Here is a 20,967-nt window from a genome sequence, read left to right on the forward strand (position 1 = left end):
AAAAATAAGGGTGTAAAACATTGCTATTAATAAAGAAGAAATAATGCAAACAATAAATGAATCTTACAAACTAGTGTGAAACAAATTAAGTTCTTTGCTATGAACAACACAAGGATCGAGCTTAAAGGTCAGGGTGCAAACATTGAAAACTTTTCTGTAGCCCTCTAGAACCCCCTTGCATAACTGTCATTAAAATGTGATTAGGTCGTTGGTAGACAGCAGTTTAATCACTAAATACAATTCAGAATGTGTCGTCTGCCGTTTGAATCTCGCGCCCCTCATCTTCGGCTTTTTTGGAGATGTGACGTCACAGTAGCCGTAAGATTCAGTGACTACTAATCATGAACGGTCTAATAACGCCCCCTTCTGTCAGCTCGTGTGTTTCAAAATCCTCTCATTCCAAAACTTCGCTCGCTATTGAATGTGCTGTGTTTGGAGCGCATGGAACACTCGGAATGAGTAAGCAAAACCTATTTTCTAATCGATCTGTGGCTGACAACTTGCAAGAAGTGACTTGTATGTATTATAAAACCTATTACCGATGAGAATATGAATTTTGACAGACTCTGAAAAACGTTTGCAGCCTGACCTTTAAAGCGGAAGTCAACCCAAATATTTTTTCAAGAATATGTTCCCAGCAGGCCCACTAGTTGAAACAGGGCATCCTGATAAACATTGCGTGTAATAAATGTTAATCCACTCGTTTTTAGCCATTTTATGGGGCAGCCATTTTGTCTTCTGTCGACTGAAAATGACATCACAACCGTTCACAACGACCAATCACGGCTGACCTGTTTTCTGAATCTGAGCCGTGATTGGTGTACTGTGCCTCCGACCATCCTGATTTTAATTCAAATGAGGGATGCCGCTTGGATTGGCCGGGAAAAGGCTACCTGTACTTCCATCCCACAATGGCGCACATATAGGCGCAAACGCCCCGTTATGCCTAATTGTACCAGTGCACAGTCTAGAAAAATGCCAAAAGAAAAAAAGCTCCACCCAAGCGACCAGTTAGATGGCGCTTTGCCAGGGAATCACAAGGCACACAAAGACAAACAACCATTCATACTCACAGTCACATTAAATTTACCAAATTGTGACTTGTGTGAGGCTTTGACTTGATGCAAATCAAGCGAACGGCTATCTGCATATCACTGCAATGAATCGTTCCTCTGATGTCTTCTACGCCACTTCGATAGTTTCACCATCCATAAGAAAAAGTAGATCTTAGAGGTGATGTCATCCTGTTCCCAAGGAAATGTAGCACATGCATGTCTGCAGCCTATTTGGAATCTGCTCAAGCCATGAAATTGTTCCATGTTACCAAAAGCACCAAGAGGATGAAGTTACAGATTTTCAGGGAATGTGCTCTGTGAAACATCACTACACAGCTGCTTACTTTTTTTTCCTCCAAGTTCTGAGGACATTCAGTTGAAACCAGTATTACTCTTAACCTGGCCAAACTTTGTGATTTTTTTTTTATAGCTTCAAGATGGGAAAGAAATTGAGTTAGAAATGGCAATTAGAACACATACCTACCATTTTATTTATTTATTTTGTATTATACGTACGCATCCCAGTCAACCCCGGGGTGTACTGAATCTTCTGAATTTGCCCGTACATATCTGTATATAATCTTACACAGAATTTGTAGTGCATGCGCAAGATTAAAAGAAAAACAAAACATGGCATACAGAACTTCTGGTTCCGCCATTGTTGCTTAAAACTACAATCTTTCTCACGATCGTTATTTTCGAATAGCTGCTGTGATCGGAAATCAGCTTTAGCAGACGGAATCAAGGTCACACGAGAATATCACGAGGCACGAGAATGAGAATCTTGCAAGAGCGAACAGGTGACAGATTGCAAATGGCGGTAGCAACTAAGTACAACTCCATAAAAAATATGGTGGCATAAAATTTTTTTTTTAAAAAGTAAACATTGATCAAATTAACTTTGGCTGTACAGATTCGCGATGTAGGCGATGTAGGTGTTTCCACCTATAGAAATTACGCCGAAAGAGTACAACTTGACAGGTATGTGTATGTATCCCTGATCTCATGATGATTAAGAAATTGCTGTCTTTTGCACCATGCTATAGGATTCTGGTTACAATGAAACAACACAATACAAAACACTACAAAACAATACAATAAATAAATGGATACTAGTGATGATGAACAACAGCAAGAATAGTCAGCAGCGTTATTTAAAACATACAAAGAAGGATACATATTTCATGAAATATAATTCAAAACAATACTATAGTCCTTGGCTGGTCTCTGATGGTGTGGTGGTACACTCGCCTGAGTTGTGTGTGGGCAGCGTGGGATCTGTTCCCAGTCAGTGACTGTGTCTGAGACTGGCGGGCAACCAGTTCAGGGTGTAGTCTGCATTTCGCCCATAGTCAGCTGGGATAGGCTCCAGCACCTTCCCACGACCCTGTACAGCAGGGGTGCCCATACTTTTTCAGCCTGAGAGTTACTTATGACATGACCGAGTCAAAATGATCTACCACCTACTAAAAATGCAAAACACATTATTTTTAAATATAATGTAATTGAGAATTGTTGTTTATATGTACCGTATATGCTGTGTACCTTGCATGACTGCATCAACCTATACAGCACAATACAACAAAATGGGAGCCCATTCCCGCCAGTAAAAAAAAAAAAATTCCGCCACTAAATAAATATATATTTTTTACCCTTGGAAGAAGCCCAGTCCCGCCGGTAATTTTATTTTATTTTTTCCGCCATGGAATTTTTATTTATTTATTTATTTTTTTTTACTGGCGGGAATGGGCTTCTTCCAAAGAATTTTTTTTTTTTTTCTGGCGGGAATTCTCCTTCCAAAGAAAAATGTTATTTATTTATTTATTTTTAAAAAAAAATTTACTGGCGGGAATGGGCTTCCATACTGATGACTTGCACTGAATGGAATCAGCCAGGGACGCATAGTACGGACAGTAACTGCAGATAGCCAGCCTCAAGCAGATTTGCAGCAACAACAATCCGCCCATTTGCTCCATTCGGCGCATATGAAACAAGTCAAGACAAAAACGTTTACTTGTTTTATACGCGCCGAATGGAGCGAATGGGCGGATTTTCGGTGCTTCGCTCCACGTCCCATCGCTCCAACTGCCCGCGCGAACTACAATGACTCCAATTGAAACGCGCCACCAAAAACGCTCCCAACGCAGTTGGTGTGAACATAGCCATACAGTAGTGAGGACGGATGATAGGTTGGCGTTCTACCCACAATGCCTTTTGCGATCGACTTGTCGATCACGATCGATGTAATGGGCACCCCTGCTATACAGGATAAGCGGTGTGAAGGGTGACATGACATGACTATTGAACAACATGACGGTGAACAACCAGCAAGAAAGGCAGTGGCATCTTATGTTAAGACTACACTCCAGATCAGCAATTCATACATTCCCCTTACAAAGTATTGAAACCGAGGACTGAAAACATTTTGCGTTGAACATCAAAAGATGATTATGAGGACTTCCAGTTGTGGCTGCCATGTAGAAAAATGTGTTGCATCACTCCGGTGCTAGCCGGCCTCACAGTTCAGAGGTCGCGGGTTCGATCCCGGCTCCGGCCTCCCTGTGTGGAGTTTGCATGTTCTCCCCGTGCCGGCGTGGGTTTTCTCCGGGTACTCCGGCTTCCTCCCACATTCCAAAAACATGCATGGAAAGTTGATTGGACACTCTAAATTGCCCCCAAGTGTGATTGTGAGTGCGGATGTTTGTCTCTGTGTGCCCTGCGATTGGCTGGCAACCAATTCAGGGTGTCCCCCGCCTGCTGCCCGAAGACAGCTGGGATAGGCTCCAGCACGCCCCGCTGCCACTCGCACCCCCAGGAGGCTTACAGTGCCTTGAAAAAGTATTCACCCCCTTTTACCTAATATGTTACATTACAACCTCTAATTTAACTGATATTGAAATCAGAATTTTATTTGATGGATCTGCACAAAATTGTATACGTTTTGAAGCGAAATGAGAAATATATATATATAAAAAAAGAAATTTTAAAAATGAACAACTGAAAATTGCCATGTGCATATGTATTGACCCCCTTTCTTATGAAGCCCCTGAAATGCTCTGGTTCAATCAATTACCTTCAGAAGTGACGTAAATAGTGAAACAAAGTCCACTCGTGTGCAATCTTAAGTGTCACATGATCTGTCAGCATATATACACCTCTTCTGAAAGGCCCCAGAGGCTGAAACACCCAATGAAGAGGCCCCGATAACCAAACGCCACTATGAAGACCAAAGAACTCCCCAAACAAGTCAGAGACAAAGTTGTTGAGACGTACAAGTCTGGGTTGGGCTATAACAAATCCAAATCTTTGATGATCCCCAGGGGCACCATCAAAGCCGTCATCATCAAATGCAAACAACATGGCACCATAACAAACCCGCCAAAAGAGGGCCGCCCACCAAAACTCACAGACCAGGCGAGGAGGGCATTAATCGGAGAGGCAGCCCAGAGACCAAAGGTAACCCCGGAGGAGCTGCAGAGTTCCACAGCACAGGCTGGAGTATCTGTCTATAGGGCCACAATCAGCCATACCCTCCACAGACCTGGGCTTGATGGAAGGGTGGCCAAAAGAAAGCCTTTACTTTCATCTGAAAATAAGAAGGCACGTTTTGACTTTGCACAAAGGCGCATGGGAGACTCTCAAAATGTATGGAGGAAGGTGCTGTGGTCAGATGAGACTAAAATGGAACTTTTTGGCCATTAAGGAAAATACTATGTCTGGCGCACACCCAACACATCTCATCACCTCAAGGACACCGTCCCCACAGTGAAACATGGTGGTGGCAGCATCATGCTGTGGGGTTGTTTTTCAGCAGCAGGGACTGGGAAAGTGGACCGAGTCAAGGGAAAGATGGATGGTGCTAAATACAGGGATATTCTTGAGCAAAACCTGTATCAGTCTGTCACTGTTTTGAGACTAGGGCGGAGGTTCACCTTCCAGCAGGACAATGTTCCCAAGCATACTGCTAAAGTAACACTTGAGTGACTTAAGGGGAAACATATAAATGTTTTGGACTGCCCTAGTCAATGTGCAGACCTCAATCCAATTGAGAATCTGTGGTCAGACTTAAAGAATGCTGTTCACCAGTGAAAATCATCAAACCTGAAGGAGCTGGAGCAAGTTTTCCTTTGAAGAATGGGCAAAAATCCCAGTGGCAAGATGCGGTAAACTCAGAGACTTCTCGAAAACGACTTGCAGCTGTGATTGCTGCAAAAGGTGGCTCTACAAAGTACTGACATTCGGGGGGGTGAATACTTATGCACAATGACGTTTTCTGTTATTTTGTCCTATTTGTTGTTTGCTTCACAATAAAAAATATACCGCGTCTTCAAAGTTGCTGGCATGTTCTGTAAATTAAATGATGCAAACCCTCAACGATCCATTTTAATTCCAGCCTGTGAGGCAACAAAACACAAAAAATGTCAAGGGGGTGAATACTTTTTCAAGGCACTGTAATCCATTCTTTTCAAAACTGTGTGAAGGATGTGAAAGATTGGATGAAATTCAATTTTCTGAACCTAAATGAGAATAGAACTGAGGTAATTGTGTTTTGGTGAACCTTTGAACCACACATTTGACTTTTGTTTTTCCTCACAGTCCCCGTGTAAAGAACTTTGCCGTCATGATTGACAGTTCGTTTAAACTAGATAAGCGAATCTGCACAGTGGGAAAAACAAGCTTCTTTCAGCTGCCACTGATCGCTAAAGCGAAATCTCACTTGCGTTCGTTCTGACCAGCTGAAAAAACGAATTCATACATTTACTGCCGCACATCTGGATGATTGCAATTCCTTGTATTATGACCTAAATGCTTTATCCATTTGTAGTGCAGCTGATTCAGAATGTGGCTGCTCAACTCCTGACAGGGAAAAGGCGCCTTCATCACATTACTCCTGCACTGCAATCACTTCCTTGGCTCACCCTCTTCTTTAGGATTTAATATACACTCTAAATGATATTGTGTTCAAATCTCTGAATGGCCTGGCTCTTGTATACTTGTCTGAAATGATGCGTTTGTATGTGACCAGCTGTTGGTAACCTTGGTAACCTGATCTAAAGTCAGTGGGAGTTACATTATAAAGTTTCTAAGATGTGTATTAAATCCAAATGTAAGTACATACAATTAAAACTTGAACTGTTTACCAAGTGTGTCTGTTGGAAATTTCAGCTGGTCACTCATTTGGGATGTAAGCTCAATTATTAAATCTACTATTTTCTGATGCGTGTTCGTTTAATCTTTCAAGAAGGCATCCAATGTAAATCAAGACTCACACAAGTTGATTGAATTTGCTTGTCTATTTCTTTCAATCTCTGAAATACAGGAATCAGACGAGGTTAGATCTGGGCTGCTTTTCTTACCTCGCGAACACTTACGCCCGTGGAAGGCGAAGTGAGAAAACTACACACCCCACAGCGGAGTCGGGGCAGATCAGAGATTACCATCCTGATATTACTACTACTAATACTACTGCTACCACTACTCCTGGGAAATTTGGCAACAAAAATGTCCACATTTTAAATTGTCTTTTAAGGACAGTGTAACATTAGGATACAAGATAAAACCAGATAATACTACAGTTTACTTAAAATCTGTACACCAGTTAGTAATTTACGTAGTACATAGGTTTGTAAGAAATGTTTACTTTAGATATATGTGGAATTCTTAATGGCATTGCATAGGATTTTATCAGTATCAGTAAACACTTCCAGTGGCAAAATTATATGCACAAGTGTGCACATAAATCCTTGTTTTGGGATGTCTGATGCATCGCTGCGTGTCCAGTGTGAGAAGATACAGGACCAATATGTTTAGTCTTGGTTAAGTAAGCAAGACCAAGTGGCAGGAAACCAAAACCAAACCCCTACAAAATTAGAATGTTTTGAGGACTATACCACCACATTATTGCATGCAGACGTCCAGCAGTTAGAGGAATTCACACAAAACTAAACAAAAAAAATGACATACCAGTGAAGAGCAGATCAACATGAGGCAGGACAGCGCATTCACCTTCCGAGATTTTCTTTTGTTGCACTTCTACTGAGAGCTGTTTAGTTACCTTGCCTAGTGGCAAACAGCTTGTTCCCGTGGAATGAGACAATTTTTGGGACGACTATGTCAGGACATGTTTGTAAGCAGACTATAGGTGATAAAGCAAGCCTGCTTTGTTTCGAGAGGACCTTTCTAATTTGACAACAGTGGCTCCTCAATATGAAAGACTTTTACATAGGGCTTGGTACCAAAGTCTGTATTTTTATTTTGGGATTTTTCTGGTATTTCTCTAGAGTGTTTTGACATTACTTTCTGTGTCTACGGCAAAAATGCCACAGTGCGTGGCGAACAGTTGTCCCAATACGTTTGGGAGAAGCCTTGCATGCACGTTTTATCTGTATGAATGCGATTATAAATGTTCTCCTTTAAGGTATATCACTGAATGCTATCACTGTTGTCAGAACCATCAACAATGAAATCGAAGCAAAAGGCTGTCAGGAAAAAAATCTCTGCAAAATGTAAACCTAACCTCACAATTCACAAGATTGAGATAATATACCCTGAATATTGATGCAAACAGTGAAGTTTGTTCATTGAGACTTTCTCATTACACCATACGAGGATCCTAGCATAAAACACGCATTGATAACAGTGTTTTCAGTGAAAAAAAAAAAAGTTGTCAGTCACAGTGGCAGCGTGAGATGGCTGGCCTCGGACTTCAACCACGAGGGGCCAATTGTTAGTCCATTCATATATAATTCCATGTTTCACACAGTGGTGGGCATTCCGTCTGTCCACCACTGACAGACGCCCGTCTTGCTGACGTTAGACGTTAGACAGGAAACTTGAAAAAATGATGGATTAAGCACAGGCGGAAGTGGCTTTTCCTCCGTCTATGTAATCATCACTAACCTGGCCAAGTCCGAACGGACCTCACAGTCCATCATTGACAGACGCCTGTTTTGCTGACAGAAACGCGAGCCGGACTGCATTGACTGCATATGTACAGCAGGGGGCGGTATGCACAAAGGTAGCCGTTAGTCAGGCTGAATGATAAATGAGGTAGGAAGTAATAAAGTAGGTTTGAATACAGAGACGGTTTTACAAAGAAGTTCTTGCGAGTTAAGTTTTACATTTCTACTTTTATTTTTGGAAAGACTGGGGTTAAGGAGGATGTGAAATGGTATTTTGCAGGCCCACACGCCATTTCAGAAGGTGGCAGCAATGCACCAAGAGTTGCTTGCCAGCCTTTAAAACACAGAAGGATAAGAACGAGACGACCAAGAAGTAGAAAAAGAAGACTAAGAAGAAAAAAAACATTATTTTAATGTAATGGGTACATTATATCAACTTCCAAAAGGACGAGGAAGCATTTGAATCCACCAGGACTTTGCAACAATGTGGCACAAGATTCTGGTTAAAGCGAAAGTCAACCCAAACATGTTTTTTTCAAGAATATGTTCTATGCAGGCGGCACGGTGGTCGACTGGTTAGCACGTCCGCCTCACAGTTCAGAGGTCGTGGGTTCGATCCCGGCTCCGGCTTCCCTGTGTGGAGTTTGCATGTTCTCCCAGTGCCTGCGTGGGTTTTCCCCGGGTACTCCGGTTTCCTCCCACATTCCAAAAACATGCATGGTAAATTGATTGGACACTCTAAATTGCCCCTAGGTGTGATTGTGAGTGCGGATGTTTGTCTCTGTGTGCCCTGCGATTGGCTGGCAACCAGTTCAGGGTGTCCCCCGCCTACTGCCCAAAGACAGCTGGGATAGGCTCCAGCACGCCCCGCGACCCTTGTCACATAGCGGTATAGATAATGGATGGATGTTCTATGCAAGCCCACTAGTTGAAACAAGGCATTATGATAAATATTGCGTTTGTGGAATAAGAGTTAATCCACTTGTTTGTAGCCATCTCTGGGGGTGGCCATTTTGTCACTTCTGTCGACTGAAAATGACATCACAAATGCGGGTCACGGGTCAGCTTTAGAAAACAGGCGAGCTGTGATTGGTCGTTACCTGAGCCCTGGGTAGTTGTGATGTCATTTTCAGTCGACAGAAATGACAAAACGGCCTGCTTAACTCGTATTCTACAAATGCAATATTAATCAGAATGGCGTGTTTCAACTAGTGGGCCTGCTGGGAACATATTTTTGAAAAAAATATGTTTGGGTTGATTTCCACTTTAAGGTAAGTAAAACTTTCAAAAGTTAAAGCAGTAGCAGGCTCCCACGTAACAGTTCAACAGATTGGCAAGTTTGTATTCAAATGTCAAAAGTACGCTATGTGAGTGTACAGCTGTTTGAGCAGCTGACAATGACAAATTATGATCTACGTAGCGCACTCCATTTACGATTTTAATCAAATCGGTTCAGACAATGGATGGATAAATGGATTTTTCATCTGTTGGACATTTTTTTTTCAGATTGACAATTGACGGACTGGCGGACATTTGATGTTTACTGATGGAAGTGCGGTTAAAATAACATGACGGACTGACCCGCAGATGATTACAGTTTGGTTCAGTTTGAAAAATAGACGGATTGCCAGATGACGAACGAGGACCGGCAAACTTTAGTAAAATGCCCACCTCTGGTTTCACACACCCTGAAAATACATTCCCGGGATGCAAGAGAGCAAGACCCGCCCGCCAACAAGCCACACAAATACAGTATATGTATTATTATCATAGATTATCCAAGGATAATCTGATTCGGCGGGGTGGATTGATTTCTCAGTGCTGGCGATGGGTATGCCCCAGCTCCCCACACGAGGGCTGAGAGGGAGGTGTACCCCGGCCGGCGGTGTCCTCCCTTTCAGCTATTGGTGTGAAGAACCCGGGCACATCGCCTGCTACTGCCTGGCACCAGCACCGAGAGGTCCATCTGCACTAAAGGCTCTTTCTTTGCTGATTTCACAACAAACTCACGGGCCATAATAATTGGTTTTGTGGGCCGGCACAGCAGCCCCTAGCAAGCCATAAATCAAGCCTTTTGCACCCAAAAGTAGCAGTAATGTACTTTATTTTACTATTTATTGAGTAACTATTTATTACTATTTACTATTTACTACTATTTATTGAGAACATACAAACACAACAGCCAAGGGGAGTGCCAAACAAAGAGGCAAAGAAATATGTTACAGAAATATATTATAAGCGTGATGTCATCAGCAGGCCCGCAGACCCCGATACAATCTTACAACCCGATCACATCTGGTACCCACACCGGCCTACCAGGAATTTTGGCCAAGCCTGAAGGGGACCAGTAATTGCAAATAGAGACATGAGATGGAACTGGAAATTGTATCCAGGCTCTCCATTTTGTAAGAAGCTCAGTCATCCGGGTGGGGCTCCCAATAGAGCTGGTGCTCCTCCCCATTAAGGGGTATCACATGAGGTGACTCAGGCATCCCGTTTGGACATCTCCCACATAAAGTGTTTTGGGCACGCCAAACTGATGAGCTATTTTGTTGTTACTTTGTTTCACTTCACAATTGCAGAGAATTTGGCTCAGCCAAACTCACTGTTGCCCACACCCTTCAGAATCAGAACAGAATCATAAATATTGAACAGGTTTTAAATTTACGGTGGTCGACCATTAACATTTTATGAGCAAAAATGACTCTTAATATGCCCCAGAGCATAGGACAATTACTCAGGATACACTTTAAAAAATGTCTGTCTATTGGGCATTTGCTGACATTGACAAAGAGGACAAGACAAATCGCCACTGTCCTGTGAAAAATATGTATGTCCAATTTTGTCCTTTTCTAAAATGTTCACGTTAATGGGATGTCCGTAATGCGGAAACCCCAATAACGTAAAAAATATATATATATATATTATTATATATGTTTTTTTCCACAGAAGAACGACGAAATGTTAGCCTGCAATTGGCTAGCGGCCAGTCCAATCCAGCTCACCCGCGACCCTTATGAAGATAAGACAAATGCTCTAATTAGGTCCGATCCTCCGTATGTGCGCAACCCTATTAAGTCACACTTTACCACAGGTCGAAGAGCTGCTAAAGTAATAGTTTGAGAGAGCTGCTATAGTGCATTTCACTCATGAATATTGACAATGTTTACTGTGACAATAAATTTGATCAGTGCCCAATTAGTAGCAATGTTTAACATACTTGTATCACAATACTTGTATAAGAATGGTAGAATGTTACTAAAAACATTGCTTGTACTAATTAATGATTTTAGGATTTCAACATTAATTCATTATTTTTATTGTTCAGTATGGGAACTTTTTTTTGAAACCGACATTTTTTTTTAATCTGAAACAAATTGGAAGTCAACCATTGTCCCTGAACAGATATCTGATTTTTATTTTATGCACACCACTTTATATGCGTGCAGCCGTGGTTTGCTTTTAAAGTGCTCTACAACTAGAGCTGAGTTGAGTGGAATTGAATTACATTATGAGCTTCTACTTTATTGTCTTAGAAAGGCAATATCATGTATGGGATCTCATTTGGTTGTGCAGGTGAACCGAATGTGAGCGGGTGAGTAGGTAAAGAGACTTCCATTTTTGGTTTATGCTCTGAACACATTAGATACATACCATGTATGCTGTATTTGTTTCATGAATATAAACAAACAAGCATCACTTATATTAACAGTTTATGAGTTTACGCAAAACACCAAAAGTTACATAATTCATCTTAAATTATTCACACTTAAACCTAAGACACCATCTGGTCTTTCAGCATTGCTTCAGAATGTGTCATGCCTGTATATTGTCTTCTTGCTGGCCTTTTCTCAGTGAAGAGGTAGCAGATCATACACCACACACTGTGTTCGGGAGATATTTGAACTCCACTGCTGCTTCGAAAAGGTCTTAGTGCACAGGAACCTGTCAACACAATACAGTACAGTACAGAAAGTCACATTCTATTGAAAGTGTAGCAGTTTGCCGAAAGTCAAACAATAATAAGAACCGCTGTCCGTAAAAAAAAAATATTTCCCCCTGTTCGTGTGGGAAAAACTTTACATCAACACTGCCTAGTTAGTTTTAAAAAACGCATCCACACCAAACCGCATAAGTGTTTTTTTATGCTTAGACTGCCCTTTATTTATTTATTAGTGCTGTCAAACGATTAAAAATTTTAAACTAATTAATCGCAACATTTTCCATAATTAATCACAATTAATCGTATTTTTCAACTCCAATTTTTTTACCAAGCTTGGTGCCGTTATTTACTTGAGTAATATCTTGTGGAAATGTGGGAAAAAATTAAAGTATATTTCTATTCCAAGACTGTTCTAATAGCTTTCTTTGATCCATGAATATGATTCTTTTCCAGGATAATACAACAGTTGAACGATACACCAAAGATGTAAAACTAATATGGTATTCGAATTTGGCTGCGCAAAGTGTGCAAATTATTTTGGATTTCTCCAATGAGCCGTCAAGCAATTTTTTAAAGTAAAACTACGTAAAAGTCCATCTTTGCGGCGGTGACTCTCCTCTAAGTTTGGCTGCACAGTGAGCAGAGGTCAGCTGCTACATGAAGTAAATAAAATTGAGTTAACTGAGTTTTTTAGTTTAGTTAGTTAATTTAAATTAATCTCTGTAGTTAATGCTTTAATTTTGACAGCCCTATTATTTATATTGATTTTTTTTTCAAATGAGTGTCCTCCATATCTAGCAATGCAAGACATCACATTCTGATGCTAAAATTAACGAACAATTAATTATTCCTCATCTTGTACTCTTTCTGCACTGTTGGTCAAGTCCGAATTTTTCATCCCGAATCTCTGATACATATAAGAAATACGTACCGTAATCGACAAGTGTGTGTCTTGAATAACATTTCAAAATCTTGAAAGTTGAATTTTTAAATAAAAGACAAACTCACAATCCAGACAAATCAGATTAATAGCCACAATATATAAAATAATCTCAAGAGGCGCACAAGGAAAATAATTGAACAAAAAACATTTGACATAGTAAAATGAGTAGGCTATTTCTTGGAACCACCTGAAAACAAATTGCTAATTGGTTGGTTCCACTTCAGTACTCTGACATGAAGACATTCAGTATTTAGGAAGATTATTTTTCACCCTGCTACATATCCGCCCATTGTTAAGCAAGAAATCCACTATGGGCTTGATAGCAAAGCTATTGATCTCATACCAAACAGAATATCACCCCGAAAATGTTTAGTCTGATCAATATATTAATAATATTATTTATGTGGCCGTCCAAGTTATACCTTGACCCAAGTCTAGCAGTACTCAGAGTTGTGTTGAAATCGATTCTTCCCCATGCACAAGCACCGTAGTTTATGTGGCACAATTTAATCCAATCTCCTTCACCTTGACAGTTTTTTTTTTTAATTTAAATCCCACCGAAGTTAAATATAAAACATAATTACCAAGTATGAGGTAAGCAGCAGCGCTGAGAGACAGGATGATAAGGAAGATGGAGCCAAGACCCAGATCTCCTATGTCACAGGCATTTGGACAGGCACAGGGACTCTCCACCCAGATTTGCAGGGGCTCCTCTACTTTCAGTCTCTGGTCCCGAATAAAGGATGAAGACTCATTTGGATTACAGTGATAATGTACAATTGTAAGTGGAAGTTCATTGGGCCCTAGGGACAAAAGGACAAGAGTGGTGGCGCTGTCAAGTGAGTGGCGTGAGACTTGAAAAATGAACCCAAAAGTGTGTCCAAAAGCTCACCAAAGTAGGAGACAGAAAGAGTCCTCAGGGTGTCATTGTAATGGAATTCATTGCCGTTATGTCCCCCAAAGCTGATGTAGCGGTGAATGTATCTGTTGAACCTTTGATACCTGTTCTCACAGACAAAATACTAATACAGTAGTTTATATCTTGAGTTATGGGTGGCATTTTGCAGTTATACAGTATTTACAAAATTTTATTTGAAGGATTTGGCATGTAGCGGCACGGTGGTCGACTGGTTAGCACGTCCGCCTCACAGTTCAGAGGTCGTGGGTTCGATCCCGGCTCCGGCCTCCCTGTGTGGAGTTTGCATGTTCTCCCCGTGCCTGCGTGGGTTTTCTCCGGGCACTCCGGTTTCCTCCCACATTCCAAAAACATGCATGGTAAGTTGATTGGATACTCTAAATTGCCCCTAGGTGTGATTGTGAGTGCGGATGTTTGTCTCTGTGTGCCCTGCGATTGGCTGGCAACCAGTTCAGGGTGTCCCCCGCCTACTGCCCAAAGACAGCTGGGATAGGCTCCAGCACGCCCCGCGACCCTTGTGAGGAGAAGCGGTACAGATAATGGATGGATGGATGGATTTGGCATGTACATGTAGAGAGTTGAAATCAGATGTTTAAAAAACAGAGACCCCTACAATTTATTTTCATTCATTATTGATACCGCTTATCCTCACAAGGGTCGCGGGGCGTGCTGGAGCCTATCCCAGCTGTCTTTGGGCAGTGGGCGGGGGACACCCTGAATTGGTTGCCAGCCAATCGCAGGACACACCGAGACAAACATCTGCACTCACAATCACACCTAGGGGCAATTTAGAGTGATCAATTAACCTGCCATGCATGTTTTTGGAATGTGGGAGGAAACCGGAGTGCCCGGAGAAAACCCACGCAGGCACTGGGAGAACATGCAAACTCCACACAGGGAGGCCGGAGCCGGGATCGAACCCACGACCTCTGAACTGTGAGGCGGACGTGCTAACCAGTCGTCCACCGTGCCGCCACAATTTATTTTGTTATTTTAGTTTATTTTCCCTAGTTTAGATTCTATAGTTTCTCACTCATTTCTAGGTAGCTAATCCACAGCCATCCACTAGGAGGTGCAGCGGCACTAGTGGCATAGAGTAGCGGTTGAGCACAGAGGAATAATAAATGTTCCTTCTGCGATGACAGCAGCAGCTCAACGTGTGTCTCTCCTATTCTTGCCACAGGTTAGTAAATACACTATAAAGTCATAGAAATCAGTCTTCAACAGTGTTAAAACGTTAGTATTGAGCACTTTACGGTTGTACGAGTGGTGATAAAGATCGTTTTTAGGCGTAAGTGTGTAAATGTGAGCATAAGATGATGCTAACCATGCTAAAGCTAGTGGCCTCGGCCCGTGGAGTAGTGAGAGAGAAATGAAGAAACTACTGAACTGTCGGTTGAAGTTAATTCACTTATACTTCGGGAATATTTTCTCATGCATGTTTATTTCCTGGTCCGTTTTTATAGCAGATAGAAGCATAAGGTTTAATGCCACGACTAGTTATATTTTCATGTAGTAATTTTGTACATTGAGCTATGGACGCTTTGTAGAAAGCTTCAGCGAGGGGAAAGCGTCGGTTAAGGAGTATTGCACTTTTTTTCTTGTGAGACTGTTGTTGGAGAAAGGGTACAAATAAATGTATTTCTTTAATAAATGCAATTATTTTGTACTGATGATAGAACAACAGGATGTAAAACATAATCAGCTGTATTAAAAAAAATACATTTCTGTGGGTTTGTAACGGATTAAAAATATAATTCATTTGTTGAACTTTCAAATGTGAAATAGCAAAAATGTTTGCTTGACGTTATTTCATGTGGAAATAGTTATGAAGAAACTTAACAGAGAGGCTTTGTTTTATTGAATTAAATTTTATTAGACTTAATGTTTTTAGGACTCAGGTTACAGCAATGCTTTGTAAAACAAGACTGGAATTTTGATTTTTATTCTGTTATTGAAACCTGAAGTATGCCCTGAAGAGAAATAATAAATATTCCTTCTGTGATGACAACAGCAGCTCAACGTGTGTCTCTCCTATTTTGCCACAGCATTTCACCACACGTTGAGGCGTCAAGAAATATCCAGTTGCCCCTCTAGCTACCGAAGCAGACCGGGCAACATACACACACGCGCACACAGACACGGGCAGCAAGTGAGCCTCTTGAGGACCAATCTGCAGTAAAGAACCACTCGGCACAGGATTTGAACCAGCATCGCCCGCTATGAGGATGACAGTGATGGGAATTCCGGCTCTTTTGAGAGAACCGGCTCTTTCAGCTCGGCTCATGACAGCCTCAACCCATGTCAAGTGTGCTCTACCAAGTGAGCTAAACACAATGCCGCAACACAATCAATTTGCATGCCCTCTTACATAACCAACAAACTCAAGTTTTCCCAGCTGCGGGGGAAAATAGACTTCGTGATACAGTTTGTGTCCCGACATTAAACACTCACTGGAGCACTTGGTCAAAAAAGTAAATGAATAATGGAACAGATAAAGGGAACAGTGCAAAAGGTTGGACGCTCACAGAAGGTGTAGTATGCGACGGGTTAAGAAATTGAAAGAATTTGAAAGTACTTGCATTAATATAAAGTAAAATCATTACATTAGTGGTTAATTTGGTCTTTAAAAAATGTTGACAATAATATCGTAATGTCATTTATCAGTCATAATTTGTGGGACAATATATTGTCCAAGAAAGTGTTATTGTTACATTATTAACACTTACTAACTTCTGAAACATCATGAAACATTTGCACTAACACTTTAAACAAAAAGCTATAATGTAGACCACCTTTTCGTGTGGCCTGCGAAGGCAAATCATGTGTGTTGACTTGACAGGTTTCTTTGAAATTGCCTTCACTGTTAATAAATATATGAGACATTGCAAGCATTTGTTACCAATCCCTCCTTCAAAATACATTGTAAAATAGTTGAACAAACTACTGACCGTACTGGCTTCTGATTTCAAAACAAGTTATCCATCAATTTGTTGTGTACATGTGATAATATAAGGCGATCATACATTTATATGGGTTCACGGTTATCACGGCCCTCCATGGCACACCATAACTACGATGTGGCCCGCGACAAAAATTAGTTTGACACCCCTGATGTAGACTGTCCCGGCTCGTCGACATAGTCGATATCACCGATGACGTAAATACGTCGCCCCGCACAACATACCGATGACGTTTAATACGTCGGCACGCACATACCGTCGAGTGTCTATTATGTAAATATGTAAACACGTGCATATCATCAGTTGTAAACAAGTGCGCACAGCAGAAAAGAAAGGAGGACAGCCGAAATGGCGGTGGTGCCGGTTCGTGCGTCGAAGAGGACAGCGGTACCACGAAGTAGCTGAAAAGGGGACAAGAAAGTCCAAAGTATGGACATATTTCAACAAGAAAGTCCAAAGTATGGACATATTTCAACGAAAAGTCAAACGAGTTGGTCGTCTGTATCCTTTGTAAAGCCGTGTGATTAACGAACACCTGAAGCGACGTCACCCAGGTGCTGCTGGAAGACAACAGAATTAAGGCAAAAAGCTAGAGGATTGTAAGTTCATCTAACTACTAACTAATATGACCCGGTTTTACTGAAGTTACTGTTATGCGCGACGTATTAATGTGCATCGTTAAGTTTCATTTCTCGAAGCAGCGGGTTGCAGTCAAAATAACATGTTGCGTTTCCGCTTTGTGCATTATGGAGCTAAAGTTAGCTATTTCACACCAGTCAAATTGTGTTGGTGCTTGCAGGTAAAGTAACTCATGGTTCTGCTGCTTTATATACCCACAAACGGTAACACGCGACATCTGTTTATATATCTAAACCGCTGCTGCCCCGGAAAGCTCTCGGTCTCGCCGTCTTTGTGCAGCACAGAATGCCCATCGTATTCAGGATGATGTCCTGCTCCCGCTGCTTTAAAAAAAAAAAAAAAAAACCTAGAGGAAACACTGGCCTGCTTAGCATAGTCCGTGACTGCACTAATATATAATGTCTGCCTTTTCAAAATCATTGTGATCATATTTCAGTATGCCCTCTGCTTTTTTTGTCTATTTTCAAGATTAAAGAAAACCAATGTTACACAGTTGTCCCCATTACAACATTATTGCTTGAGGGGTTGGTATTAGGGTGGCATGGTGGAGGACTGATTAGCACATCTGCATCACAGTACAGAGGTCCGGGTTTGACTCCAGGCTCCAGTCTTCCTTTGTGGTGTTTGCATGCTCCCTCCGTGCCTGCGTTTTTGTTTTTTTGTTTTTTAATCCGAGTACTGAAATGGATGAAATACATTAAGGGCATGTATTTCGCACGTATTTAGTACATTATGGACATAGCATTTATGTCATACATCCAGTTAGGTACTATGTGGCCCCCCAGTAGCACTGATGAAAAATTGTGGCCCCCTCCAGCATTGAAGTTGCCCATCCCTGCTGTCCACTATACAGGAGTCTCAATAGTCAATGAACAGTATGGAGCACAATGCATGTGTTTAGGGGGCCCCCTGGTGGTCACCTGCGATTTAACAGCTGCATGGTCTCGAGCAGAAAAGAAAATACAGTACGCAACATTCCTGAGCTCTTGAAAGTAGTAAACTGCAAGTAGTCACTAGTCACTAACTACTCTTAACAAGTACTGTGCAACTCAGTCTTATTGGCTAGCGGATTGTTTGCCTAGGTGCAAAAGTGCATTGTGACTTGCCAAATTTACTTGACACTTTTAAATGGTTAAACAACCATAGTTAAAATTATATGAAAGTAGAAACAAATATACAGCATTTGATAAATATGAATAAAACAAACTTCCTATATAGGGCGGTGTTTAGCATTCACAAATAAGAAATATATGGTGAAACAAAACTACAACTTTTGAAATCATTGTGGTCAATTTGAGAATTTCCATGTTCTAAGTACGTAAATACAAAATGACATCATCACCCAATGGCAACTTCATTGAGCACCTTTAAGCTACAAAGACTGTAAAATGATTGTAAATATGTTTTATATGATGATTCTCTTGTTGGGTTAGTGGAAGTATACCTGACAATGAGGCATGCGGCAACAGTGGTACAGTCACTTCCTGTCAGGTCCTCCGGCTGTGAGAAAGGCTGGCAAGGGCTGAAGGTCAGCAGCAACTCGGCGTCGACCGGCCCGTCGTCTGCATGGAGAGGCTTCATCCGCCCCAGGAAACCGTCTGCATCTCCCATAGCTTGCAGGTTTATCACCCCACTGCCATCCTTCATGATGCATTTGCAGTTGTTGACGCGGAAGCAGCCCGTTTTCTTGCTGGAGACCAGATGTGGCCGCACAAATAAAGGGAATACGCTAAAACAGACAGACAGTCTGAGGAGAAAGCTCATGGTGGTTGTGTGCTGGTGGACACTGACAAACGCTGTGTTGTCGTTTAAGTGATGGGCAGCTGACGGGACAGTGTTACTAGGAAAGTAATTAGAATAAAGGTGGCTGTCATTCCAGACATTCCTCGGGTCTACTTTGCTCACAACAGCATCTTTCAAAGAGCAGCGTTTTGGTCATGGCGTTACTTCACTGACAGGACAACGTCGCAGTCCTGTGAAAAACACTTGTGTCCGTTTTCAATTTTCTTATTTTTACATGAATGGTGTTTCCGTACTACAGAAATCGTATTAACGTAAAAATTAAAAAAAAAAATCCAAAATTGGACATAGTGTTTGTCCTGTGAGTGCAAAAATCGCCGTTGTCGATTTTCCGGCTCCCCAAACTCAACGCGAGCTCTGCCAATTTTTGGGTATGGCTGAGTATATATATACTCAGAGCATTCTGTACAAAAAATTTTCAAGTGGTAGCTCCGCTGACGAGTTTGCCAAGTCCCAAAGTTCCCTTTAAGATGGAAGTGGATGCCAGCACATTGGGTGGGGGGCAGTGCTTTGGCAGGAGGATGAACATGGAGTTAATCACCCGATTTGTTATTTTATAATTTTGTTATTTTTAAATTAAGAAATTTAAGAAACATAACTTGCACAATAGCACTGTCGAAAAGGAAGCTTTGGCTCTTCTATTGGCATTGCATCATTTTGAGGTGTACTTCAGTTCTAGCCCCGTGCCTACTATTGTTTTATCCGACCACAACCCGCTTGTGCTTTTGAGTCCAATGCAAAACAATAATCAATATTTGATGCATTGGTCAATACTGGTTCAGGATTTTAACATCAAGATCCGGTACAGGAAGGGGCTAGATAATGTCATGGTTGATGCGCTGTCTCGTTCTCACTGAATCAAACATTTATTGGGGTATAATGTTTTGATTTTAGGTGGGAAGGTGTTATGTACCTGTTCATTTGTGTAATTTTCCTAAATGTTTTGTTGGAAATTATGTGCTTTCCAGTGTGTTTGTGGGCATGACAGAATGTGTGTCTAGATTGCAAACAAGTGTGACCTGCTGATTGGCCGATTCAGATGATTGCTACCATGGGATTGGTCAGAGGAGGGACGCAAGCTTTTTTAAACCACCAAGTGCTGGCAGTCATTCTCACTCTAAGCCCTCCATCTTCCAACCCGGTCAGATGCTGTCCTGTGCACCGTGTACCTGCAATTGTGTTGTGAGCACTTTATAGCCTGGTAGGAGGGAGAAGCCTTTTTTATTTTTGCCTGTTTTCTCATGTTTATTAGTAGGAGGTAGGTTAAGAGTTTGTCTTTGGCTTGTTTCAATTTGTAGACAGAATATAGGGTCCTTAGATTGATTTTGTTTGTTGTGTTGGCATATTTCTCCCTCCGACGTAAAAAAAAAAAAAATAATAAACCACATAAATATAGTTCCCGTGCACACTGGCCTGCTTGGGAGAGGGAGGATCGCGGGGAGATTCTAATGTGGTTATGTGTCAGGTGCCCCTAGGCCAGGAACATAACATCCGACAAATACTGTAAAGTCAGCCGAAAGATCACAGAAAGCTGCAACAAAAGGCCACGATCCAAAGAAATTCAAGAACAGATGAGGAATCAAGTAATTGACACCTAGCAGTCTGAAAAGAGTTACAAAGCCATTCCTAAAGCTTTAGAACAACAGCGAAACATGGTGAGAGCCATTTACCGTAAATGGAGAAAACATGGAACAGTGGTGAAACTTCCCAGAAGTGGCCGGCCTAAGCAAATGAATAGGACTGTAATGAAAACCGATTTGAATAGGAAAATTGCTTTTGATTTAACCGAACTGAATCAAATCGGTT

At 41.5% G+C, this 20,967-nt stretch overlaps 1 protein-coding gene and 1 long non-coding RNA gene across 3 annotated transcripts; one reads left to right on the plus strand and one right to left on the minus strand.

Moving 5' to 3' along the window:
- Positions 1 to 11,657: 11,657 nt before the first annotated feature.
- On the minus strand, positions 11,658 to 19,125 carry LOC147147959 (uncharacterized). 2 transcript variants are annotated; one of them, XM_086031099.1, is made up of 4 exons: positions 18,806 to 19,125; positions 13,736 to 13,845; positions 13,428 to 13,646; positions 11,658 to 11,902 (listed from the first exon to the last, which is right to left on the minus strand). In XM_086031099.1, exons 1-4 carry the CDS (start codon positions 19,123 to 19,125, stop codon positions 11,733 to 11,735), a joined length of 819 nt encoding a protein of 272 aa, XP_085887225.1. In that variant the 3' UTR covers positions 11,658 to 11,732. The 2 variants fall into 2 exon arrangements, 1 of the variants encoding a protein (XP_085887225.1); XR_015086851.1 differs by lacking the exons at positions 11,658 to 11,902; positions 18,806 to 19,125 and adding an exon at positions 16,711 to 16,875 and having other exon boundaries at positions 13,609 to 13,646.
- On the plus strand, positions 14,795 to 19,155 carry LOC147147960 (uncharacterized). The gene is made up of 3 exons (XR_015086852.1): positions 14,795 to 14,942; positions 15,808 to 17,321; positions 18,795 to 19,155. It is a non-coding gene; the product is annotated as an uncharacterized LOC147147960 (long non-coding RNA).
- Positions 19,156 to 20,967: the final 1,812 nt, after the last annotated feature.

This window comes from Filicampus tigris, chromosome 5 (assembly GCF_054856515.1).
Source record: "Filicampus tigris isolate MCC_2025a chromosome 5, RoL_Ftig_1.0, whole genome shotgun sequence".
NCBI lineage: Eukaryota > Metazoa > Chordata > Actinopteri > Syngnathiformes > Syngnathidae > Filicampus > Filicampus tigris.

Excerpts from the sequence above, each read along its gene's own strand:
- LOC147147959 (XM_086031099.1), bottom strand. The coding sequence starts at position 19,125 with ATGAGCTTTCTCCTCAGACTGTCTGTCTGTTTTAGCGTATTCCCTTTA. Across the intron at positions 13,846-18,805 it reads GCCGCATGCCTCATTGTCAG|GTATCAAAGGTTCAACAGAT; the intron begins GTATACTTCCAC and ends CTGTGAGAACAG. Across the intron at positions 11,903-13,427 it reads TGCTGCTTACCTCATACTTG|GTTCCTGTGCACTAAGACCT; the intron begins GTAATTATGTTT and ends TTGTGTTGACAG.